Genomic DNA, 26,948 nt, shown 5'->3' on the forward strand with positions numbered 1-26,948 from the left:
AAAGTGATTGATTCAATACTGGGAACAAGGAATAGTGAGTGATTCAATACTGGGAACAAGGAATGGTGATCGATTCAATACTGGGAACAAGGAATAGTGAGTGATTCAATACTGGGAACAAGGAATAGTGAGTGATTCAATACTGGGAACAAGGAATGGTGATCGATTCAATACTGGGAACAAGGAATAGTGAGTGATTCAATACTGGGAACAAGGAAAAGTGAGTGATTCAATACTGGGAACAAGAAAAAGTGATTGAATCAATACTGGGAACAAGGAATAGTGAGTGATTCAATACTGGGAACAAAGAATAGTGAGTGATTCAATACTGGGAACAAGGAATAGTGAGTGATTCAATACTGGGAACAAGGAATGGTGATCGATTCAATACTGGGAACAAGGAAAAGTGATTGAATCAATACTGGGAACAAGGAAAAGTGAGTGATTCAATACTGGGAACAAGGAAAAGTGAGTGATTCAATACTGGGAACAAGAAAAAGTGATTGAATCAATACTGGGAACAAGGAATAGTGAGTGATTCAATACTGGGAACAAAGAATAGTGAGTGATTCAATACTGGGAACAAGAAAAAGTGATTGATTCAATACTGGGAACAAGGAATAGTGAGTGATTCAATACTGGGAACAAAGAATAGTGAGTGATTCAATACTGGGAACAAGGAATAGTGAGTGATTTAATACTGGGAACAAGAAAAAGTGATTGATTTAATACTGGGAACAAGGAATAGTGAGTGATTCAATACTGGGAACAAGGAATAGTGAGTGATTCAATACTGGGAACAAAGAATAGTGAGTGATTCAATACTGGGAACAAAGAATAGTGAGTGATTCAATACTGGGAACAAGAAAAAGTGATTGATTCAATACTGGGAACAAGGAATAGTGAGTGATTCAATACTGGGAACAAAGAATAGTGAGTGATTCAATACTGGGAACAAGGAAAAGTGATTGAATCAATACTGGGAACAAGGAATAGTGAGTGATTCAATACTGGGAACAAAGAATAGTGAGTGATTCAATACTGGGAACAAGAAAAAGTGATTGATTCAATACTGGGAACAAGGAATAGTGAGTGATTCAATACTGGGAACAAGGAATGGTGATTGATTTAATACTGGGAACAAGGAAAAGTGATTGAATCAATACTGGGAACAAGGAAAAGTGATTGATTTAATACTGGGAACAAAGAATAGTGAGTGATTCAATACTGGGAACAAGGAAAAGTGATTGATTTAATACTGGGAACAAGGAAAAGTGAGTGATTCAATACTGGGAACAAGGAATGGTGATTGAATCAATACTGGGAACAAGGAATAGTGAGTGATTCATTACTGGGAACAAGGAATGGTGATTGATTTAATACTGGGAACAAGGAAAAGTGATTGAATCAATACTGGGAACAAGGAATAGTGAGTGATTCAATACTGGGAACAAGGAATGGTGATTGATTTAATACTGGGAACAAGGAAAAGTGATTGAATCAATACTGGGAACAAGGAATAGTGAGTGATTCAATACTGGGAACAAAGAATAGTGAGTGATTCAATACTGGGAACAAGAAAAAGTGATTGATTCAATACTGGGAACAAGGAATAGTGAGTGATTCAATACTGGGAACAAAGAATAGTGAGTGATTCAATACTGGGAACAAGGAATAGTGAGTGATTTAATACTGGGAACAAGAAAAAGTGATTGATTTAATACTGGGAACAAGGAAAAGTGATTGAATCAATACTGGGAACAAGGAAAAGTGATTGATTTAATACTGGGAACAAGGAAAAGTGATTGAATCAATACTGGGAACAAGGAAAAGTGAGTGATTCAATACTGGGAACAAGGAATGGTGAGTGATTCAATACTGGGAACAAGGAATGGTGAGTGATTTAATACTGGGAACAAGGAAAAGTGATTGATTTAATACTGGGAACAAGGAAAAGTGATTGAATCAATACTGGGAACAAGGAAAAGTGATTGATTTAATACTGGGAACAAGGAAAAGTGATTGAATCAATACTGGGAACAAGGAAAAGTGAGTGATTCAATACTGGGAACAAGGAATGGTGAGTGATTCAATACTGGGAACAAGGAATGGTGATCGATTCAATACTGGGAACAAGGAAAAGTGAGTGATTCATTACTGGGAACAAGGAATGGTGATTGAATCAATACTGGGAACAAGGAATAGTGAGTGATTCATTACTGGGAACAAGGAATGGTGAGTGATTCAATACTGGGAACAAGGAATAGTGAGTGATTCAATACTGGGAACAAGGAAAAGTGATTGAATCAATACTGGGAACAAGGAAAAGTGAGTGATTCAATACTGGGAACAAAGAATAGTGAGTGATTCAATGCCGGGAACAAGGAATAGTGAGTGATTCAATACTGGGAACAAGGAATAGTGAGTGATTTAATACTGGGAACAAGAAAAAGTGATTGATTCAATACTGGGAACAAGGAAAAGTGATTGATTGGACAAAGCAAATTGGCAAAGGTAAACTTGAGGAAGAGTTCTTAGAGTGTATATGGGATGGTTTCTTGGAACAATACGTTGTGGAACCAATCAGGGAGAAGACTATTTTAGATCTGGTCATGTGTAACGAGGCTGGATTAATTAATGATCTCAAAGTGAAGGGTCCTTTTGGGAAGAGTGATCATAACATGGTAGATTTTCAAATTCAGTTTGAGGGTGAGAAAGCTAGGTCTCAAACTAGTGTCCTGAACTTAAATAAAGGTAATTACAAAGGTATGAAGGCAGACTTGGTTAAAGTGGACTGGGAAAATATATTACAGGGTAAGACTATATAAAAGCAGTGGCAAACATTTAAGGAGATATTTCATAACTCTCAGCAAAGATATATTCCAGTGAGAAAGAAAGACTCTAAGAGAAGGATAAACCATCCGTGGCTAACTAAGGAAGTAAAGGATAGTATCAAATTGAAAACAAAAGCTTACAATGTTGTGAAGAATAGTGGAAGGCCAGAGGATTGGGAAATTTTTAAAAACCAGCAAAGGACGACTAAAAAAATGATAAAGAGAGGGAAGATAGCTTCTGAGAGTAAGCTAGCAAGAAATATAAAAACAGACAGTAAGAGCTTCTACAGGTATATAAAAAGGAAGAGAGTAGCTAAAGTAAACGTTGGTCCCCTAGAGGATGGGTCTGGGGAATTAATAATGGGAAACAGGGAAATGGCGGAGACTTTGAACAAATATTTTGAATCGGTCTTCATGGTAGAAGACACTAAAAGCATCCCAATAATGGATAATCAAGGGGCTATTGAGGTGGGGTGGGGGGGGGGAACTTAAAACAATCACTATCACTAGAGAGAAAGTACTAGGCAAACTAATGGGACGAAAGGTGGACAAGTCCCCTGGACCCGATGGCCTGCATCCTAGAGTCTTAAAAGTGGTGGCTGCAGAGATAGTGGATGCATTGGTTGTAATCTACCAAAATTCCCTGGTTTCTGGAGAGGTCCCAGTGGACTGGAAAGTCGCAAATGTAATGCCCCATTTAAGAAAGGAGGGAGACAGAAAGCAGGCAACTATAGACCAGTTAGCCTAACATCTGTCATTGGGAAAATGCTGGAGTCCAGCATTAAGCAAGTGGTAGCAGGACATTTAGAAAATCATAATATAGTCAAGCAGAGTCAGCATGGTTTTATGAAAGCGAAATCATGTTTGACAAATTGGCTGGAGTTCTATGAGGATGTAACGAGCAGGGTGGATAAAGGGGAACCAGTAGATGTCGTGTATTTGGATTTCCAGAAGGCATTCGATAAGGTGCCACATAAAAGGTTACTACACAAGATAAGTGCTCATGGGGTTGGGGGTAATATATTAGCATGGATAGAGGATTGGCTAACTAACAGAAAACAGAGAGTCAGGATAAATGGGTCATTTTCAGGTTGGCAAACTGTAACTAGTGGGGTGCCGCAGGGATCAGTACTGGGGACTCAGCTATTTACAATCTATATTAATGACTCAGAGGAAGGGACCGAGTGTAATGTAGCCAAATTTGCTGATGATACAAAGATAGGTGGGAAAGCAAATTGTGTGTAGGACACAAAGAATCTCTAAAGGGATATAGATAGGCTAAGTGAGTGGGCAAAAATCTGGCAGATGGAGTATAATGTGGGAAAATGCAAGCTTATCCATTTTGGTAGGAAAAATAAAAAAGCAAATTATTATTTAAATGGGGAGAGATTACAAAATGCTGAGGTACAGAGGAATCTGGGGGTCCTTGTACATGAATCACAAAAAGTTAGCATGCAGGTACAGCAAGTAATTAGGAGGGCAAATGGAATGTTGCCCTTTATTGCAAAGGGAATGATGTATAAAAGCAGGGAAGTCCTGTTACAACTGTACCGGGCGCTGGTGAGACCACACCTGGAGTACTGCATACAGTTTTGGTCTCCTTATTTAAGGAAGGATATACTTGCATTGGAAGCAGTTCAGAGAAGGTTCACGAGGTTGATTCCGGAGATGAAAGGGTTGCCTTATGAAGAAAGGTTGAGCAGGTTGGGCCTATACTCATTGGAGTTTAGAAAAATGAGAGGGGACCTTATTGAAACATATAAGATTCTGAAGGGACTTGACAGGGTAAATGCAGGGAGGATGTTTCCCCTCGTGGGGGAATCTAGAACTAGGGGGCATAATTTCAGAATAAGGGGTCGCCCATTTAAGACGGAGATGAGGAGGAATTTCTTCTCTCAGAGGGTCGTGAATCTTTGGAATTCTCTTCCCCAGAGAGCTGTGGAGGCTGGGTCATTGAATATATTTAAGGTGGAGATAGACAGATTTTTGAATGGTAAGGGAGTGAAGGGTTATGGGTAGCGGGCAGGGAAGTGGAGTTGAGACCAAGATCAGATCAGCCATGATCTTATTTAATGGTGGAGCAGGCTCGAGGGACCAAATGACCTACTCCTGCTCCTATGTCTTATGTTCTTATGATTCAATATTGGGAACAATAGTGAGTGATTCAATACTGGGAACAAGGATCGATTGATTCAATACTAGGAACAAGGAAAAGTGAGTGATTCAATACTGGGAACAAGGAAAAGTGAGTGATTCAATACTGGGAACAAGGAAAAGTGAGTGATTCAATACTGGGAACAAGGATCGATTGATTCAATACTAGGAACAAGGAAAAGTGATTCAATACTGGGAACAAGGAAAAGTGAGTGATTCAATACTGGGAACAAGGAAAAGTGAGTGATTCAATACTGGGAACAAAGAAATATGATTGATTCAATACTGGTGACCAAAGCTGGAAGCTGAATATCCAGGGATATTTGATATTTAGGAAGGAGAGGCAAAAAGGAAAAGGAGGTGGGGTGGCGTTGTTAGTAAAGGATGGAATCAGGGCAATAGTGAGAAAGGATATTGGCTCAGAAAATCCAGTTGTAGAATCAGTCTGGGTGGAGGTAAGAAGCACCAAGGGGCAGAAAACACTGGTGGGAGTTGTCTATAGGCCTCCAAACAGTAGTGGCAATGTAGGGGATGGCATCCAACAAGAAATTAGAGATGCATTTAACAAGGGTACTATAGTAATCATGGGTGACTTTAATCTACATATAGACTGGCCAAACCAAATTAGCAATAATACTGTGGAGGATGAATTCCTGGAGTGTGTACAAGATTTTTTTTTAGAACAGAACGTTGAGGAGCCAACTAGGGAACAGGCTATCCTAGATTGGGTATTCTGCAATGAGAATGGGTTAATTAATAATCTTGTTGTGCGGGGTCCTTTAGGGAAGAGTGACCATAACATGTTAGAATTCTTCATTAAGATGGAAAGTGAAGAAGTCCAATCTGAAACTAGGGTCCTAAATCTAAACAAAGGAAACTATGAAGGTATGAGGAGTGAGTTGGCTATGATAGATTGGGGAGCTTCATTAAAAGGCATGACAGTGGATAGGCAATGGCTAACATTTAAGGAACAAATGCATGAATTGCAACAGTTATACATGTCTTTTATGGCGCAAAAACACAAAAGGAAAAGCGGCCCAACCATGGCTAACAAAAGAAATTAAGGATAGTATTAGATTCAAAGAGGAGTCATATAAAGTTGCCAGAAAAAGTAGCAAGCCTGAGGATTGGAAGCAGTTTAGAGTTCAGCAAAAAAGGACCAAGAGATTGATTAAGAGGGGAAAAATAGAGTGTGAGAGTAAACTTGCAAGGAAGATAAAAGCGGACTGTAAAAGCTTCTACAAGTATGTAAAAATAAAAAGATTAGTGAAGAAAAATGTCCCTTACAGTCAGAAACGGGAGAATTTATAATGGGGAACAAGGAAATGGCAGAGCAATTAAACAAATACTTTGGTTCTGTCTTCACGGAAGAGGACACAAATAACTTCCCAGAAATGCTAGGGAACCAAGGGACTAGTGAGGAGCAGGAATTAAAGGAAATTAGTATTAGTAAAAAAATAGAGCTGGAGAAATTAATGGGACTGAAAGCCGATAAATCTCCAGGGCCTGATAATCTGCATCCCAGAGTACTAAAAGAGGTAGCCATGGAAATGGTGGATGCAATGGTTCTCATCTTCCAAAATTCTATAGATTATGGAACAGTTGCTGCAGATTGGAGGGTGGCAAATGTAACCCCACTATTTAAAAAATGAGGGGGAGAGAAAACAGGGAACTACAGACCGGTTAGCCTAACATCAGTATAGGGAAAATGCTAGAGTCTATTATAACGGATGTGATAACAGGACACTTAGAAAATATCAACGGGATTAGACAAAGTCAACATGGATTTATGAAAAGCAAATCGTGTTTGACAACCCTACTGGAGTTTTTTGAAGATGTAATTGGTAGAATAGATAAGGGAGAACCAGTGGATGTGATGTATTTGGACTTTCAGAAGGCCTTTGATAAAGTCCCACATAAGAGGTTAGTGTGCAAAATTAAAGCACATGGGATTGGAGGTAATATGCTGGCATGGATTGAAAATTGGTTAACAGACAGGAAACAAAGAGTAGGAATAAATGGGTCTTTTTCGGGGCGGCAGGTGGCGACTAGTGGGGTACCGCAGGGATCAGTGCTTGGGCCCCAGCTATTCACAATATATATCAATGATTTGGATGAGGGATGTAATATAGAAACATAGAAGATAGGAGCAGGAGTAGGCCATTCGGCCCCTCGAGCCTGCTCCACCATTTAATGAGATCATGGCTGATCATCCAAATTCAGTACCCTGTCCCTGCTTTCTCCCGATATCACTTGATCCCTTTAGCCTTAAGAAATATATCTAACTCCTTCTTGAATATATTTAATGAATTGGCCTCAACTGCCTTCTGTGGTAGAGAATTCCACAGGTTCACCACTCTCTGGGTGAAGAAATTCCTCCTCATCTCTGTCCTAAATGGCTTACCCCTTATCCTTAGACTGTGACCCCTGGTTCTGGACACCCCCGCCATCGGGAACATCCTTCCTGCATCTAGTCTGTCTAGTTCTGTTAGAATTTTATAAGATTCAATGAGATTCCCTCTCATTCTTCTAAACTCCAGCGAATATAAGCCCAATCGACCCAATCTCTCCTCATACGTCATTCCTGCCATCCCAGGTATCAGTCTGGTGTTTCTTCGCTGCACTCCCTCCATGGCAAGAACATCCTTCCTCAGATAAGGCGACTAAAACTGCACACAATACTCAAGGTGCCATCTCACCAAGGCCCTGTACAGCTGCAGCAAGACATCCTTGCTCCTGTACTCGAATCCTCTCGCTATGAAGGCCAACATATCATTTGCCTTCTTAACCGCCTGCTGCACCTGCATGCTTACCTTCAGCGATTGGTGCACAAGGACATCCAGGTCTCGTTGCACTTCCCCTTCTCCCAATCTATTGCCGTTCAGATAATAATCTGCCTTCCTGTTTTTGCCACCAAAGTGGATAACCTCGCATTTATCCACATTATACTGCATTTGCCATGCATCTGCCCAAACACCCAACCTGTCCAAATCATACTGGAGTTTCTCGGCATCCTCCTCACAGCACATACGGCCACCCAGCTTTGTGTCGTCTGCAAACTTGGAGATATTACATCTAGTCCCCTTGTCTAGATCATTAATATATATTGTGAATAGCTGGGGTCCTAGCACCGATCCCTGTGGTACCCCACTAGTCACTGCCTGCCACTCGGAAAAAGACCCATTTATTCCAACTCTTTGCTTCCTGTCTGCCAACCAGTTTTCTATCCAAGTCAGAACCTTACCTCCAATCCCATGTGCTTTAACTTTACACGCTAATCTCTAATGCGGGACCTTATCGAAAGCCTTCTGAAAGTCCAAATACACCACATCCACTGGTTCTCCCTTATCTATTCTACCAGTTACATCCTCAAAAAATTCCAGTAGATTAGTCAAGCACGCTTTGCCTTTTGTAAATCCATGTTGACTTTGTCCGATCCTGTCACTGTTTTCCAAGTGCTCTGCTATTACATCTTTTATAATGGACTCTAGCATTTTCCCCACTACCGATGTTAGGCTTACCGGTCTATAATTCCCCGTTTTCTCTCTGTCACTTTTTTGAATAGTGGGGTAACATTAGCTACCCTCCAATCCATGGGAACTGTTCCAGAGTCTATAGAATTTTGGAAGATGATCAGCAATGCATCTACTATTTCTAGGGCCACTTCCTTAAGTACCCTAGGATGTAGATTATCAGGCCCTGGGGATTTATCGGCCTTCAATCCCATCAATTTCCCTAACACCATTTCCCTACAAATACTGATTTCATTCAGTTCCTCCCTTTCATTAGCCCCTATGTTCCCTGACATCTCTGGGAAGTTATTTCTGTCCTCCTTCGTGAAGACAGAACCAAAGTATGTATTTAATTGGTCTGCCATCTTTTTGTTCCCCATTATAAATTCCCCTGATTCTGACTGCAAGGGACCTACGCTTGACTTCACCAATATTTCCAAGTTTGCTGACGACACGAAACTATGTGGGATTGTGAGTTGTGAGGAGGATGCAAAGAGGCTTCAAGGCGATTTAGACAAGTTGAATGAGTGGGCAAATACATGGCAGATGCAGTATAAAGTGGATAAATGTGAAGTTATCCACTTCGGTAGGAAAAACAGAAAGGCAGAGTATTATTTAAATGGAGATAGATTGGGACATGTTGATGTACAAAGGGACCTGGGTGTCCTGGTATGCCAGTCACTGAAAGCAAACATGCAGGTGCAGCAAGCAGTTAGGAAGGCAAATGGTATGTTGACCTTCATTGCAATTGGGTTTGAGTACAGGAGCAAGGATGTCTTACTACAGTTATACAGGGTCTTGGTGAGACCACACCTGGAGTACTGTGTGCAGTTTTGGTCTCCTTACCTAGGAAAGGATATACTTGCCATAGGGGGAGTGCAGCGAAGGTTCACCAGACTGATTCCTGGGATGGCAGGACTGTCGTATGAGGAGAGATTGGGTCGACTAGGCCTGTATTCACTAGAGTTTAGAAGAATGAGAGGGGATCTCATTGAAACGTATAAAATTCTGACAGGGCTAGACAGACTAGATGCAGGGAGGATTTTTCCCCTGGCTGGGGGGTCTAGAACGAGGGGTCACAGTCTCAGGATACAGGGTAGGGCATGTAGGACTGAGATGAGGAGAAATTTCTTCACTCAGAGGCTGGTGAACCTGTGGCATTCTCTACCACAGAAGGCTCTGGAGGCCAAGTCACTGAATATATTTAAGAAGGAGATAGATAGATTTCCAGGCATAAAAGGCATCAAGGGGTATGGGGAGAGAGCGGGAATATGGTATTGAGATAGAGGATCAACCATGATCATATTGAATGGCAGAGCAGGCTCGAAGGGCCGAATGGTCTACTCCTGCTCCTATTTTTCTTTGTTTCTATGGGAACAAGGAAAAGTGATTCAAGGAATAGTGAGTAATTCAATACTGGGAACAAGGAAAAATGATTGATTCAATACTGGGAAGAAGGAAATGTGATTGATTCAATACGGGAACAAGGAATAGTAATTGATTCAATACTGGGAACAAGGAAATGTGAGTGATTCAGTAGTGGGAACAAGGAAAAATGACTGAATCAATATTCAGGACAAGGAAAAGTCAGTGATTCAATACTGGGAACAAGGAAAAGTGAGTGATTCAATATTCAGGACAAGAGGAAGTGAATTAGCACATGCCACAGCAAAAGGAAATGATTGATTCCATACCCAGAATGAAGGGAAGTAAATAATCAATATATTGTACGAGTAGATGTCACTGATTCGATGCCTGATCGAATGGAATTGAGTGACTCAATGCCAGGTCAAATGGAATTGAGTTACCCAATGCCAGGTCAAATGGTGTTGACTGACTCAATGCCAGGCCAAAGGGAATTGACTCACTAAATGCCAGGTCAAATGGAATTGACTGACTCAATGCCAGGCCAAAGGGTGTTGACTCACTCAATGCCAGGCCAAAGGGAATTGACTGACTCAATGCCAGGCCAAAGGGAATTGACTGACTCAATGCCAGGTCAAAGGGTGTTGACTGACCCAATGCCAGGCCAAAGGGAATTGACTCACTCAATGCCAGGCCAAATGGAATTGACTCACTCAATGCCGGGTCAAAGGGAATTGACTCACTCAATGCCAGGCCAAAGGGAATTGACTCACTCAATGCCGGGCCAAATGGAATTGACTCACTCAATGCCAGGCCAAAGGGAATTGACTGACTCAATGCCGGGTCAAAGGGAATTGACTGACTCAATGACAGGCCAAATGGAATTGACTCACTCAATGCCAGGCCAAAGGGAATTGACTGACTCAATGCCGGGTCAAAGGGAATTGACTGACTCAATGCCAGGCCAAAGGGAATTGACTCACTCAATGCCGGGCCAAAGGGAATTGACTGACTCAATGCCAGGCCAAAGGGAATTGACTGACTCAATGCCGGGTCAAAGGGAATTGACTGACTCAATGCCAGGTCAAAGGGAATTGACTCACTCAATGCCAGGCCAAAGGGAATTGACTCACTCAATGCCAGGCCAAAGGGAATTGACTGACTCAATGCCAGGCCAAAGGGAATTGACTCACTCAATGCCAGGCCAAAGGGAATTGACTCACTCAATGCCAGGCCAAAGGGAATTGACTGACTCAATGCCAGGCCAAAGGGAATTGACTCACTCAATGCCAGGCCAAAGGGAATTGACTCACTCAATGCCGGGCCAAAGGGAATTGACTCACTCAATGCCAGGCCAAAGGGAATTGACTGACTCAATGCCAGGCCAAAGGGAATTGACTCACTCAATGCCAGGCCAAAGGGAATTGACTCACTCAATGCCAGGCCAAAGGGAATTGACTGACTCAATGCCAGGCCAAAGGGAATTGACTCACTCAATGCCAGGCCAAAGGGAATTGACTCACTCAATGCCAGGCCAAAGGGAATTGACTCACTCAATGCCAGGCCAAAGGGAATTGACTCACTCAATGCCGGGTCAAAGGGAATTGACTCACTCAATGCTGGGTCAAAGGGAATTGACTGACTCAATGCCAGGCCAAATGGAATTGACTCACTCAATGCCAGGCCAAAGGGAATTGACTGACCCAGTGCCAGGCCAAAGGGAATTGACTGACCCAATGCCAGGCCAAAGGGAATTGACTGACCCAATGCCAGGCCAAAGGGAATTGACTCACTCAATGCCAGGCCAAAGGGAATTGACTGACTCAATGCCAGGCCAAAGGGAATTGACTCACTCAATGCCAGGCCAAAGGGAATTGACTCACTCAATGCCGGGCCAAAGGGAATTGACAGACTCAATGCCAGGTCAAAGGGAATTGACTGACTCAATGCCAGGCCAAATGGAATTGACTGACTCAATGCCAGGCCAAAGGGAATTGACTCACTCAATGCCAGGCCAAAGGGAATTGACTCACTCAATGCCAGGCCAAAGGGTGTTGACTCACTCAATGCCAGGCCAAAGGGAATTGACTCACTCAATGCCGGGCCAAAGGGAATTGACTCACTCAATGCCAGGCCAAAGGGAATTGACTCACTCACTGCCGGGCCAAAGGCAATTGACTCACTCAATGCCAGGCCAAAGGGAATTGACTCACTCAATGCCGGGCCAAAGGGAATTGACTCACTCAATGCCAGGCCAAAGGGAATTGACTCACTCAATGCCAGGCCAAAGGGTGTTGACTGACCCAATGCCAGGCCAAAGGGAATTGACTCACTCAATGCCAGGTCAAATGGAATTGACTGACTCAATGCCAGGCCAAAGGGAATTGACTGACTCAATGCCAGGCCAAAGGGTGTTGACTCACTCAATGCCAGGCCAAAGGGAATTGACTGACTCAATGCCAGGCCAAAGGGAATTGACTCACTCAATGCCAGGCCAAAGGGAATTGACTCACTCAATGCCGGGCCAAAGGGAATTGACTCACTCAATGCCAGGTCAAAGGGAATTGACTGACTCAATGCCAGGCCAAATGGAATTGACTGACTCAATGCCAGGCCAAAGGGAATTGACTCACTCAATGCCAGGCCAAAGGGAATTGACTCACTCAATGCCAGGCCAAAGGGTGTTGACTCACTCAATGCCAGGCCAAAGGGAATTGACTCACTCAATGCCGGGCCAAAGGGAATTGACTCACTCAATGCCAGGCCAAAGGGAATTGACTCACTCACTGCCGGGCCAAAGGGAATTGACTCACTCAATGCCAGGCCAAAGGGAATTGACTCACTCAATGCCGGGCCAAAGGGAATTGACTCACTCAATGCCAGGCCAAAGGGAATTGACTCACTCAATGCCAGGCCAAAGGGTGTTGACTCACTCAATGCCAGGCCAAAGGGAATTGACTGGCTCAATGCCAGGCCAAAGGGTGTTGACTCACTCAATGCCAGGCCAAAGGGAATTGACTGACCCAATGCCAGGCCAAAGGGAATTGACTGACCCAATGCCAGGCCAAAGGGAATTGACTGACCCAATGCCAGGCCAAAGGGAATTGACTCACTCAATGCCAGGTCAAATGGAATTGACTGACTCAATGCCAGGCCAAAGGGAATTGACTGACTCAATGCCAGGCCAAAGGGTGTTGACTCACTCAATGCCAGGCCAAAGGGAATTGACTGACTCAATGCCAGGCCAAAGGGAATTGACTCACTCAATGCCAGGCCAAATGGAATTGACTCACTCAATGCCGGGTCAAAGGGAATTGACTCACTCAATGCCAGGCCAAAGGGAATTGACTCACTCAATGCCGGGCCAAATGGAATTGACTCACTCAATGCCGGGTCAAAGGGAATTGACTGACTCAATGCCGGGTCAAAGGGAATTGACTCACTCAATGCCAGGCCAAAGGGAATTGACTCACTCAATGCCGGGCCAAATGGAATTGACTCACTCAATGCCAGGCCAAAGGGAATTGACTGACTCAATGCCGGGTCAAAGGGAATTGACTGACTCAATGCCAGGCCAAATGGAATTGACTCACTCAATGCCAGGCCAAAGGGAATTGACTGACTCAATGCCGGGTCAAAGGGAATTGACTGACTCAATGCCAGGCCAAAGGGAATTGACTCACTCAATGCCGGGCCAAAGGGAATTGACTGACTCAATGCCAGGCCAAAGGGAATTGACTGACTCAATGCCGGGTCAAAGGGAATTGACTGACTCAATGCCAGGTCAAAGGGTAATTGACTCACTCAATGCCAGGCCAAAGGGAATTGACTCACTCAATGCCAGGCCAAAGGGAATTGACTGACTCAATGCCAGGCCAAAGGGAATTGACTCACTCAATGCCAGGCCAAAGGGAATTGACTCACTCAATGCCAGGCCAAAGGGAATTGACTGACTCAATGCCAGGCCAAAGGGAATTGACTCACTCAATGCCAGGCCAAAGGGAAGTGACTCACTCAATGCCGGGCCAAAGGGAATTGACTCACTCAATGCCAGGCCAAAGGGAATTGACTGACTCAATGCCAGGCCAAAGGGAATTGACTCACTCAATGCCAGGCCAAAGGGAATTGACTCACTCAATGCCAGGCCAAAGGGAATTGACTGACTCAATGCCAGGCCAAAGGGAATTGACTCACTCAATGCCAGGCCAAAGGGAATTGACTCACTCAATGCCAGGCCAAAGGGAATTGACTCACTCAATGCCAGGCCAAAGGGAATTGACTCACTCAATGCCGGGTCAAAGGGAATTGACTCACTCAATGCTGGGTCAAAGGGAATTGACTGACTCAATGCCAGGCCAAATGGAATTGACTCACTCAATGCCAGGCCAAAGGGAATTGACTGACCCAATGCCAGGCCAAAGGGAATTGACTGACCCAATGCCAGGCCAAAGGGAATTGACTGACCCAATGCCAGGCCAAAGGGAATTGACTCACTCAATGCCAGGCCAAAGGGAATTGACTGACTCAATGCCAGGCCAAAGGGAATTGACTCACTCAATGCCAGGCCAAAGGGAATTGACTCACTCAATGCCGGGCCAAAGGGAATTGACTGACTCAATGCCAGGTCAAAGGGAATTGACTGACTCAATGCCAGGCCAAATGGAATTGACTGACTCAATGCCAGGCCAAAGGGAATTGACTCACTCAATGCCAGGCCAAAGGGAATTGACTCACTCAATGCCAGGCCAAAGGGTGTTGACTCACTCAATGCCAGGCCAAAGGGAATTGACTCACTCAATGCCGGGCCAAAGGGAATTGACTCACTCAATGCCAGGCCAAAGGGAATTGACTCACTCACTGCCGGGCCAAAGGCAATTGACTCACTCAATGCCAGGCCAAAGGGAATTGACTCACTCAATGCCGGGCCAAAGGGAATTGACTCACTCAATGCCAGGCCAAAGGGAATTGACTCACTCAATGCCAGGCCAAAGGGTGTTGACTGACCCAATGCCAGGCCAAAGGGAATTGACTCACTCAATGCCAGGTCAAATGGAATTGACTGACTCAATGCCAGGCCAAAGGGAATTGACTGACTCAATGCCAGGCCAAAGGGTGTTGACTCACTCAATGCCAGGCCAAAGGGAATTGACTGACTCAATGCCAGGCCAAAGGGAATTGACTCACTCAATGCCAGGCCAAAGGGAATTGACTCACTCAATGCCGGGCCAAAGGGAATTGACTCACTCAATGCCAGGTCAAAGGGAATTGACTGACTCAATGCCAGGCCAAATGGAATTGACTGACTCAATGCCAGGCCAAAGGGAATTGACTCACTCAATGCCAGGCCAAAGGGAATTGACTCACTCAATGCCAGGCCAAAGGGTGTTGACTCACTCAATGCCAGGCCAAAGGGAATTGACTCACTCAATGCCGGGCCAAAGGGAATTGACTCACTCAATGCCAGGCCAAAGGGAATTGACTCACTCAATGCCAGGCCAAAGGGTGTTGACTCACTCAATGCCAGGCCAAAGGGAATTGACTGGCTCAATGCCAGGCCAAAGGGTGTTGACTCACTCAATGCCAGGCCAAAGGGAATTGACTGACCCAATGCCAGGCCAAAGGGAATTGACTGACCCAATGCCAGGCCAAAGGGAATTGACTGACCCAATGCCAGGCCAAAGGGAATTGACTCACTCAATGCCAGGTCAAATGGAATTGACTGACTCAATGCCAGGCCAAAGGGAATTGACTGACTCAATGCCAGGCCAAAGGGTGTTGACTCACTCAATGCCAGGCCAAAGGGAATTGACTGACTCAATGCCAGGCCAAAGGGAATTGACTCACTCAATGCCAGGCCAAATGGAATTGACTCACTCAATGCCGGGTCAAAGGGAATTGACTCACTCAATGCCAGGCCAAAGGGAATTGACTCACTCAATGCCGGGCCAAATGGAATTGACTCACTCAATGCCGGGTCAAAGGGAATTGACTGACTCAATGCCGGGTCAAAGGGAATTGACTCACTCAATGCCAGGCCAAAGGGAATTGACTCACTCAATGCCGGGCCAAATGGAATTGACTCACTCAATGCCAGGCCAAAGGGAATTGACTGACTCAATGCCGGGTCAAAGGGAATTGACTGACTCAATGCCAGGTCAAAGGGAATTGACTCACTCAATGCCAGGCCAAAGGGAATTGACTCACTCAATGCCAGGCCAAAGGGAATTGACTGACTCAATGCCAGGCCAAAGGGAATTGACTCACTCAATGCCAGGCCAAAGGGAATTGACTCACTCAATGCCAGGCCAAAGGGAATTGACTGACTCAATGCCAGGCCAAAGGGAATTGACTCACTCAATGCCAGGCCAAAGGGAATTGACTCACTCAATGCCGGGCCAAAGGGAATTGACTCACTCAATGCCAGGCCAAAGGGAATTGACTGACTCAATGCCAGGCCAAAGGGAATTGACTCACTCAATGCCAGGCCAAAGGGAATTGACTCACTCAATGCCAGGCCAAAGGGAATTGACTCACTCAATGCCAGGCCAAAGGGAATTGACTCACTCAATGCCAGGCCAAAGGGAATTGACTCACTCAATGCCAGGCCAAAGGGAATTGACTCACTCAATGCCAGGCCAAAGGGAATTGACTCACTCAATGCCGGGTCAAAGGGAATTGACTCACTCAATGCTGGGTCAAAGGGAATTGACTGACTCAATGCCAGGCCAAATGGAATTGACTCACTCAATGCCAGGCCAAAGGGAATTGACTGACCCAATGCCAGGCCAAAGGGAATTGACTGACCCAATGCCAGGCCAAAGGGAATTGACTGACCCAATGCCAGGCCAAAGGGAATTGACTCACTCAATGCCAGGCCAAAGGGAATTGACTGACTCAATGCCAGGCCAAAGGGAATTGACTCACTCAATGCCAGGCCAAAGGGAATTGACTCACTCAATGCCGGGCCAAAGGGAATTGACTGACTCAATGCCAGGTCAAAGGGAATTGACTGACTCAATGCCAGGCCAAATGGAATTGACTCACTCAATGCCAGGCCAAAGGGAATTGACTCACTCAATGCCAGGCCAAAGGGTGTTGACTCACTCAATGCCAGGCCAAAGGGAATTGACTCACTCAATGCCGGGCCAAAGGGAATTGACTCACTCAATGCCAGGCCAAAGGGAATTGACTCACTCACTGCCGGGCCAAAGGGAATTGACTCACTCAATGCCAGGCCAAAGGGAATTGACTCACTCAATGCCAGGCCAAAGGGTGTTGACTCACTCAATGCCAGGCCAAAGGGAATTGACTGGCTCAATGCCAGGCCAAAGGGTGTTGACTCACTCAATGCCAGGCCAAAGGGAATTGACTGACTCAATGCCAGGCCAAAGGGAATTGACTGACTCCAAGCCTAGGCAATGAAACTGAGTGACTCGAAGTGGAACATAAAAAGTGTCAGGACAGCGGAAGTGACTGAATCAACGAGCGAGACAAAGACTGTCACCTTTCCTAGGCAAAGAAAATGGACCAATTCAAGCTACAGGATGGTGTCATTGACTGAACATCAAGGACAAAAGTGACTGATTCAACACCCTGGACACAGGGAAGTGACTTATGCAGCAATTGGAGCAAACAGAAGTGAACTGTCTGATTCAATGCCTGTGACAAAGGAAATGTATTGATTTGATATCAGTAAAAAAGGGTAATTGCCAAATTGTAAGTCATAAAACTTTTGAATATCAGTTTTTTAAATTATTCAAATGTGGTGCAGTCACAAGGTGTTCACATAAGTGACTGAATATGAATGTGACTGAACTGAACTGTTCCGAGGTGACTTGCCTCTTTATTGGACAGTGCCTTTGCACACAGCAATTTCATATTTTGCTGCATGTTGCCATTAAAGCAGCATCATTATTAACCATTACATTTCTGACCAGACCTGCTGTTTCTTCAACAAAAGTGAAATTACTCTCAGGTGAAGAAACAGTATGAAAAACAGGTATGGAAAGCAGGACTGGCAGCTCTCTGGCTATCCCAAGTGCCCATTCTTCACGTGCTAGCCGAGACAAGTGAGTTTTGGCAGGCTATTTGACTGTGGGTGGCTTCACATGCAAGCCCAATCATGTCATCACCAGGTGATCACACACACATACTTTTCAGCGGGGTCACTGGATAGTGATCAGGAGCAGGAATGCTGCTTCATTTTTCTCTTGTTAACTAAGGGATGCCCCTTCCTACTGGTACTCCAGCCAACAGCAGCTGTGACCAGGAATCGAATCTGGGACCTTGTGGCCTGTTTGGCTTTAGTGCTGCACTAAAGAGTAGTCAACTAGGCCATCAGGGAATTGCCATTAATTTCAACATGAATTAATAGTGTCTTAAGGAGAAAGTGGGATAAATGTGATGGAGCAGTAATAGTTTGTTGGCTCCACTGGGCAAAGTGTGTATATAACAGACACTGGACGAGAGACTAATTGAAAAATACACACACACATATGGGGAAAGAGCAGGGGGAGGGAAGTGGGACTAATTGGATAGCTCTTTCAAAGAGCCAACGCAGGCACAATGGGCCAAATGGCCTCCTTCTGTCCTTTAAGATTGTAAAATATATAGATTATCATATACATATAAAATTTAATTTTTTTTAATTAAAGAAAGGGTCCTATGGAGCCTGAGATAAAGGGATACTTTCTCTTTCAAAGTTACCCATGGTGCAAGAGCTAGAGATCAAATGGATGAGACTAACATGGCGTTACTGGTGATGGTGGCAGATAATGCTGTAGTTGAAATAACTCCACACTTGGAACATTTGAGCATCAAACCGCTACGGGCTTCACTCGCCTGACTTGAAACAAATGCAAAGCAAAAATGAGGACAAATAAAGACTCCAAGTTTAAATGCAGAGAAAAGCAATGCAGATGTAATTAGCTTGCAGTATTTAGAATGCGAGTAGTTGGGGTACAATGATTAATCAATTTATGATCACTGAAACAGTAAAGTAATTTTAGGTCACAGATTCAGACTTTCTTTTGCAAGATGGAATCAATTACAGCTGTCTCTGTGTGTGTGCTGGTAAATTCAGCGCTCCAAACGTGGTTCGTGAACCAGTGTTACAGAAGCCCCATCTCCAACCCGCACTACCTTCGACTGCAGCTCTGTAGTTCCCTCATTTGTGTCCTCAGCCACACTGGGCACAAGGGAAGCAAATAAGAGAGCTATAGAGGCTAAGGGTTCAGGTAGGGCGGAATTCATTTTAAAAGGCTGGTTTCCCAACCGCAATTGATCGCCAAACCATCGGATGCAGTACAAAAACTGGTCTATTCAAAAGACAGGGCAGTTTTCTATTTAAAAAAAAATCTTTTGGCGTACCACCAGCCCATGCTGTGGAAAGGCTCCTCAACAACTCTACTCTGTCCCACCCCCCAGAAGCAGGCGTTCCCCCCAACACCCAGAGGTAGGTGTCCCCCACCCCAAATGGGCACTTAATGGAGTGGGTTCCTGCCCAAATGATTAAAATACCCATGACCTCAGGAAGTGTAAGGGACCAGGGACGAGATTGTGGGTGGCTGAAAGTCCTGTCCTGCCATAATTATGACAGTGGAACGGAACAAGAGGAAACTCAGGGCCTCGGTGTGATCAATAGCAGATGGCAGCACAAAAAAGAGGCTGATCTTTACATTACAACATCCATTCACCCCTTCCAGCAGGGGATCACTGGATGCCACCTGTGCGATTAGACTGCAAGTGGGAGCCACTTATCTCACAGTTTGTGAAGAAGGGTATATATATGACTTTGCTGTTCATCTGCAGGGGTGGGAGAAGGGCTATTGCCTGTGACACCCATCCACGGGTTTGAGTACGCTCTATCACTCGTAGTACCAGTTTATTAAGGGCAATAGGATGAACATGACACGCTTATGTTAGTGCAGGAGTACCTGCCCATATTGGCGTAACATGGCATGTGGGTATCAGCACTGGGTTTGTCCATTCCTCAGTTCAGGAGGAATGACAGAAGCTGTAGAATAAAGAGAAGAATGAAAGAGAACACAAGGGTGACTATTTTTTTCAAATGTCTGTACTAAATCCTGGTGGGCAACTGTGGACAAGAATACTGAGCTGCACATCAGTCAATTCCTGCCCATGATTCCATCTTTCAAATTAAAGCCTCTGCTTTTCATTGCGGTTCTGATCTAAATAAAGGAATATAAATACAGAAGTCTCCCAGGAAAATCCTTTTCTCCTTCTCATTCTGAGATTGCATACGTAGACAATATGAAATTAAAATAACAAGTTTAGTGACTTTAGTTTTATTTATTCAATTAATAAGGAGTGAGAAGGACAGTCCTGATTGAGTTTCATCTTCCTTATCAGTAAAATAACCCAGAATCTCACACTTCTACATTGCATACCTGTTTAAATAAAAGGATCCATCATTTGGTTTAAAATAAGTTAAATAATGTTTTATTGATTTCTTAAAGTTAGAGGTATTTGTTTATCTTTTGCATTCCCGGTACAGAACTTTGTGCAGCAGGAATAAATATGAAAATTCGGGCAAACAATCCCCCACAGAATTTCCTGATCATTAAAATTAACCCAGCTGGACCCCCATTAATGTAGCGCATCCCAACCCCAACCAACCTCTTGGATGTGACACAGCAGCCTCCACAGTTAATAAAGTGTGCACCAACACAGCAGGTCACCCTTTAATGTGCCACATTCCTTACCCAACGAGTCCCCTTTAATGTGCCACAGTCCTTACCCAGCGAGTCCCCTTTAACGTGCCACATTCCTTACCCAGCGAGTCCCCTTTAATGTGCCACATTCCTTACCCAGCAAGTCCCCTTTAATGTGCCACATACCTTGCCCAGCAAGTCCCCTTTAATGTGCTACATTCCTTACCCAGCGAGTCCCCTTTAATGTGCCACATTCCTTACCCAGCGAGTCCCCTTTAATGTGCTTCATTCCTTACCCAGCGAGTCCCCTTTAATGTGACACATTCCTTACCCAGCGAGTTCCCTTTAATGTGCTACATTCCTTACCCAGTGAGTCCCCTTTAATGTGCCACATTCCTTACCCAGTGAGTCCCCTTTAATGTGCTACATTCCGTACCCAGCGAGTCCCCTTTAATGTGCCACATTCCTTACCCAGCGAGCCCCCTTTAATGTGACACATTCCTTACCCAGCGAGTCCCCGTTAATGTGCCACATTCCTTATCCAGCGAGTCCCCTTTAATGTGCCACATTCCTTACCCAGCGAGTCCCCTTTAACGTGACACATTCCTTACCCAGCGAGTCCCCTTTAATGTGCTACATTCCTTACCCAGCGAGTCCCCTTTAATGTGCCACATTCCTTACCCAGCGAGTCCCCTTTAATGTGCTACACTCCTTACCCAGCGAGTCCCCTTTAATGTGCCACATTCCTTACCCAGCAAGTCCCCTTTAATGTGCCACATTCCTTACCCAGCGAATCCCCTTTAATGTGACACATTCCTTACCCAGCGAGTCCCCTTTAATGTGCTACATTCCTTACCCAGCAAGTCCCCTTTAACGTGCCACATTCCTTACCCAGCGAGTCCCCTTTAATGTGACACATTCCTTACCCAGCGAGTCCCCTTTAATGTGCCACATTCCTTACCCAGCGAGTCCCCTTTAATGTGCTACATTCCTTACCCAGCGAGTCCCCTTTAATGTGCCACATTCGTTACTCGGCTGGTCATCTTTAATGTGTCACATCCCTTACCAACTGATCCCCTTTGATTTTGGAATGAGAAACATGATAACGGTTTACATCATGTTTGTGACTATGTTATCCTGTATACACTTGCATGCTGTATAGTCACAGAATCACACTAGTAATCATTCTTCTTTAACAGGACTTATTGGGCTTCCTGATGGTTCAACTGGTTAAGCCAGTGAATAGTTGGTCTGTACAGATTTGAAAGATCCCAGGTTTGATCTGTTTTTTACAGACTCAGCTGATTTCAGCTGAAGAGCCCTAGAATTGGCCTCAGTGATCCCTGGGATAGTTGAGAGAAATCATCAGCTGAGGTTCCCGCTTCCGATCGCCATCCAGCCACTCCTGCTGGAAGTACACGTTTCTGAATGTGATGCCCACTGTGGGTGCACAATCTAACAACACTCAGGCCTAGAAATTCAGTTGGTTGCGCCAGCCGTTAGCGCCTTAGGAGGAGTAGATGTCGGGCGCTAGGCGGGTAGCGCCCGGGCGCAGCGAGAACTGCGCCTTGCCCCAACTTCACTCGAGATTTAGCGCCGGCGCAAAGTCTTTGCGCGCGCTCAGCTGCGCGCGCAGATCATGACGTCATTTCCTCATGCAACGCCCTTTGTGCGCCCCCAACCGGAACTTCAGTGGCAACGCCCCATTGTGCGCCTGATGCCCCTAGCGACTGTTAAGTGGAACGGTGCTCAGCCGATGCGGGGCGCGGGGGGCGCAAATTAAAGGGCACTCCTCCTGCAATATAAAAGGCTGCCATTTTGCAGCACTCCCTCTTGCGAAACGGATCTTTGGAGAGAGACCAAGGTAGATAGCTTTCTGCTTTGGCCCAACACTCGGACAGGTACTTCTGGCTTCAGGCCACAGATTTCCACTAGTCTTTGCCTTCATTGACATCTCATTGTTTGCCAGCATATTATGGGGGCTGCAATGGGTGTCAACGCTGGCTTTCTCAATTACATCCAAAGGGCTCACAGACGCCGTGAGAGAGTGGCAGCCCTGGCTAGACGGAGAGGGGGCAACAGGCATCGGCAAAGGAGGCCTTACCCACCCAGGGTATACCGCCAGCAGTTCTCCTATCTCAACATGTCTGAGGAGCAGTGTGTTCGGAGGCTGCGATTCAGAAGGGACGTGGTCACAGAGATCTGCCAGCTGCTTGGCGGTGATCTGCAGCCACAGCTGAGGAGCAGGACGTCTCTGTCGGTGGCAGTCAAGGTGACGGTGGCTCTCAACTTCTATGCCACCGGCTCCTTCCAAGCCGCTACTGGGGACATTGCCAACATCTCCCAGTTCGCCGTGCATTGCTGCATCCGCCAGGTGACCAATGCCCTTTTCCAAAGGAGACGTCAGTTCATCTCCTTCTCCATGGCCCTTGCCAAGCAGCAACAGTGTGCAATGGGCTTTGCAGCATTCGCGGGCTTCCCCATGGTGCAGGGCGCCATTGACTGCACGCATGTGGCTTTGCGGGCACCTCTGGAGAATGCCAAGGATTACCGCAACCGGAAGGGCTACCATTCGCTGAACGTACAGCTGGTGTGTGACCACAGGCAGCTCATCCTAGCTGTCAATGCCCGCTTTCCAGGCAGCAGCCACGATGCCTTCATCCTGCGACAGACTTCTGTGGCAGACATGTTCCAGGCCCAGCCTCACCCATGCGGATGGCTTATCGGGGACAAAGGCTATCCTTTGTGTACCTGGCTGATGACCCCGCTCCGTGCGCCCAGCACCCCTGCTGAAGAGAGATACAACGAGAGCCATCAAGCGACCAGGAACATCATCGAACAAACAATCGGCGTCCTGAAGCAATGGTTCCGCTGTCTGGATCGTTCTGGTGGAGCCCTACAGTATTCGCCGGAGCGAGTCTCCCATTTCATGGTCGTTTGCTGCATGCTGCACAACCTGGCTATCCGCAGGACTCAGCCACTGCCACCACAGATTGGAGGACCACCTGAGGAGGAGGAGCAGGAGGAGGAGGAGGAGGACCAGCACAGGAGGGAGGCACAAAGTGCAAGGGCCGCCCGTCGCCGGCTTATTGAACGTCGGTTCTAGGCCCCCTCTCAGGGACTGGCTTGTGCCAATGTCAGCAGATGAATGTAGCCGCTCCACAAGCCCTCAGCCGAGCAGGGCAACCAGGACTTAACCAAAAAACCATGCACACTGCAATTTAACAACAATAATTTATTGAAAACCTCTGCCCTTCCCACATTACATGCTCATGTGGAGAAGCCCCCTCCAAAAACACAAAACTACCAGTCTCGGCCTTACAAAAAGAAAGAAAGACACCAGTCTCGGCCTTACAAAAAGAAATAAAGACACCAGTCTCGGCCTTACATAAAGAAATAAAGACACCAGTGTCGGCCTTACAACAAGCACCAGGCATTTGTGCATACCTCTACTTTTTGGCCTGCGAGGGCGATGCCTTGCGCATCCTTGCCTGGCCCCTGCCCGCCCTGCTGCCCCTCCTCAATGCGAGCCCAGTGGCTGCAGCAAGGCTGGGGGAAGGCTGCTGAGGGGCAGATGGCGAGACGGCAGGTGCCCTTGGGGGTCGGCCTGCACCAGCTCTGGCCTTGGAGTGGCCGGCTGCTGACTGCTCCAACTCTGGCTGGGCGGCAGCAGTCTGTCCAGCAGCTCGTGGCAGCTGCAATGGCGGAGTGGCAGTGTCGGCTGCAGGAATGGTGGCAACCTGGCAGATCGCAGGTGCTCGCTGGTCGCCTGAGACACTGGCACTCGCACGGGCCAGCACTGCAGCATGCGCAGCAAACAGCTGAAGGACAGACTGCTGCGCTGCTGCTGTGCGGCGAGTGCCCTTGCGATGCCTGGCTGATCCAGCGAGGGTGGCAGCAGTTAGTGCCCGTGTGGCCCTGGTCTGTGTCCGCATGACACCAGTCAGTGAATGGACGGCACGACTGAGCACTTGGCTAGAAGCCGACTGTGCTGCCGCGAAGCCCTGCAGACTCCTGGCCTGTGCTGCCGCGATGTCCTGCAGACTCCTGGCCTGTGCTGCATTGAATTGTTCCAGACTCCTGGCCTGTGCTGCACTGAATTGTTGCAGACTCCTGGCCTGTGCTGCCCCGAATTCCTGCACACTCCTTGCCAGTGACTCTATGGAGTCAGGCATCCTTGCCACTGCAGCCATGAGCTCAGTGTGCCTGCGCTCAGCCTGGACAGCCATTTCCTCTAGGAGGCGCACCTCCTCTGCGCTGACCGTCGCAGGACTGGAGGCCGCACTCACCCTCTGGGGAGAAGTCCGCCGAGCTTCCCCACCCCTCCCGCGTTGCTGCAGGCCGCTGGGCCCCGGAGCTTCACTCTCCTCTGACCCTTCCCCCCGGCTCCCCTCCAGGGAAGACGTGTCCCCTACATCGCCATGGGCTGGCGCGGCTGAGGGTAGCACTGATGGGCCGGCTTCCTCTTCCTCCTCCTCGTCTTCTGAAGGGCTGACAGTGGCAGCTTGAGGGCCCGCCTCCTCACCTGGCGATTCACCATCTGAAAGCAGGAAGGCACAGGAGTAGCTTTAGAGTGAGGACAGGGCAGCAGCGAGGGAGGCATGAGTGGTGCCATTCACCGCATTGGTCGGACAGTGGCAAAGGATGCTGATCTGATGCGCAAGTGGAACGAGAGAGGTCCAAAAGGTGATGCCCTTACCATTGGTGCCCAGAACAGGGTCGGCATCTCCACTGGCGACGGGGCCAATCAGCCGGACTCCCATAATGCGCTCCACACGCTGGTCGAGGTCGGAGAGCTCTTTGAGGTCAGGACGGCCTCCGCCAGTGTCAGTGCGGTTGCACCGGTTGTGCGCAAGCTTGGCCTGCAAGAGAAAGGACGGCCTCTAAGTACAGTGTGTAGCCCTGATCTTGTCTGCACTGCCTCCCATGGTCGAATAGCTTGGACAGTGTGTAGCCCTGATCTTGTCTGCACTGCCTCCCATGGTCGAATAGCTTGGACAGTGTGTAAAGTGCTGAATGTGCAATTGATTTTCATGCCAGTCCCATAGCTGCTGGATGAGGGCTGGCCATTAGGGCTTTCAGGTCCCTTTGCCCATAATGTGAGGTGCACATGCAAGGATGAGGAGGACACTGGAAAGGGTACTCACCCTGACAACCCGAGTGAGGACATTGAACTTCTTCCGGCATTGCACAGGAGTCCTGGCAACCACGCTGTTGGAAGACACCCTGTTGGACACCTCCCTCCAGGCTTTCCAGTGGGCGCTGGGCAGCGGCCTCTTGCCACCTTCTGGGAACAAAACATGGCGCCTGCGCTCCACTCCGCCAACCAGCACCCTCAGGTCTCCGTCGCTGAAGCGCTGCGCTCTCTCCCTGGCCTTCTCCATAGTCCTGGGCGTTGTACAGGTGAAGCTGAAGTGGTCAGGCCTAGGTTGAGGGCTGCAGTGTGCAGGGCGTGGCAGGCAAACAAATCCACCCTCCCCCTTTAAGAGATGACCGGCGCCAGAGTGTCTGCCGTCAATCAATAACTCGCCGCACCTGCGCTGCGCCCGGCCTCGGGGGTATCGCTCAGCACCGCCGGCTTAGCGCCTAAAGATAGTCGTGCATCACCTGTTTTAGCGCAGCAGCAACCTCTTGGGGCGTTGCGACTGAATATCGGCGAAGGGGGCGCGACTTTGCGCCGGGCGCAAAATTTAGCGGCCGCCCGACTTTACCGCCCCAAAAGTGGCTACACTGAATTTCTAGGCCTCAGTTTCTAGGCTCACATGTAACGAATGGTCACTTGAGTGAGCCCAGTACTCACGGAACCGTATCCACAACATGGCATAAGTACCGTCGAGAGGGAATTGGTGAACGTAGGGTAAAAACCATCAAAAAAGCAACCGGGTTTTTGCCACCATTTGTAATTGTATTTTTATTCTTTGGGGGGGGGAGCAGTGCTTATTTTGACTCTTCAAACTGTATTCAGAGATCACAACTTGTCTGTGATGTTAATAGTTACTAGTTTTATGGGTAATACTTGAATAGGATGATCAATAACCACTTATTTCTCATCAACAGTTCATCCAATAAAAGGCCTAAGCACCACACTATGGCTCGGCCTAATGTTCAACCTTTAATTAGATTTCCATAATTTATACTTTTAAAAACCACAGCAGATCCTTCCTCACAATTATATGGTTACTTATTATACATTTAATCATCTGCCAAGGGAACAGTCAGTGAATTAATAGTGCTCTTTGTTTGAAAAATGCATAATAGTTTCCACTGTTACAGCGTGTCTGAATTGTGAATTTGGCAGATGCTGGGAGCACTTTACATTCAATTAATCATTGCAACCCTTATTAATAACTTAACTAAATACCAGCTGCCAAAAGCAAAGAATGTCAATAAAATAAGAGCATTCAGCACCT

The 26,948-nt window shown here is 46.6% G+C and overlaps 1 protein-coding gene across 10 annotated transcripts in view; it reads right to left on the reverse strand.

The window, feature by feature from the left end:
• LOC147103064 (adhesion G protein-coupled receptor B2-like) overlaps positions 1 to 26,948 on the reverse strand; it is a 1,231,153-nt gene that overhangs the window by 115,495 nt on the left and 1,088,710 nt on the right. For 9 of the 10 annotated variants that reach the window (XR_015072890.1, XM_085962346.1, XM_085962351.1 and 6 more), the window contains one exon: positions 18,612 to 18,710. The exons of the other annotated variant lie outside the window; for it this stretch is intronic. Coding sequence is in view for 8 of the 9 variants with exons in the window: in XM_085962346.1 (XP_085818472.1) it covers positions 18,612 to 18,710 (99 nt within the window). In the remaining variant the exon portion in view is untranslated. The remainder of the gene's footprint in view (positions 1 to 18,611; positions 18,711 to 26,948) is intronic. 10 annotated transcript variants of the gene reach the window in all.

The sequence above is a fragment of the Somniosus microcephalus genome, chromosome 20, assembly GCF_052327205.1.
Source record: "Somniosus microcephalus isolate GS21.2 chromosome 20, FLI_Smic_1.0, whole genome shotgun sequence".
Taxonomy (NCBI): Eukaryota; Metazoa; Chordata; class Chondrichthyes; order Squaliformes; family Somniosidae; genus Somniosus; species Somniosus microcephalus.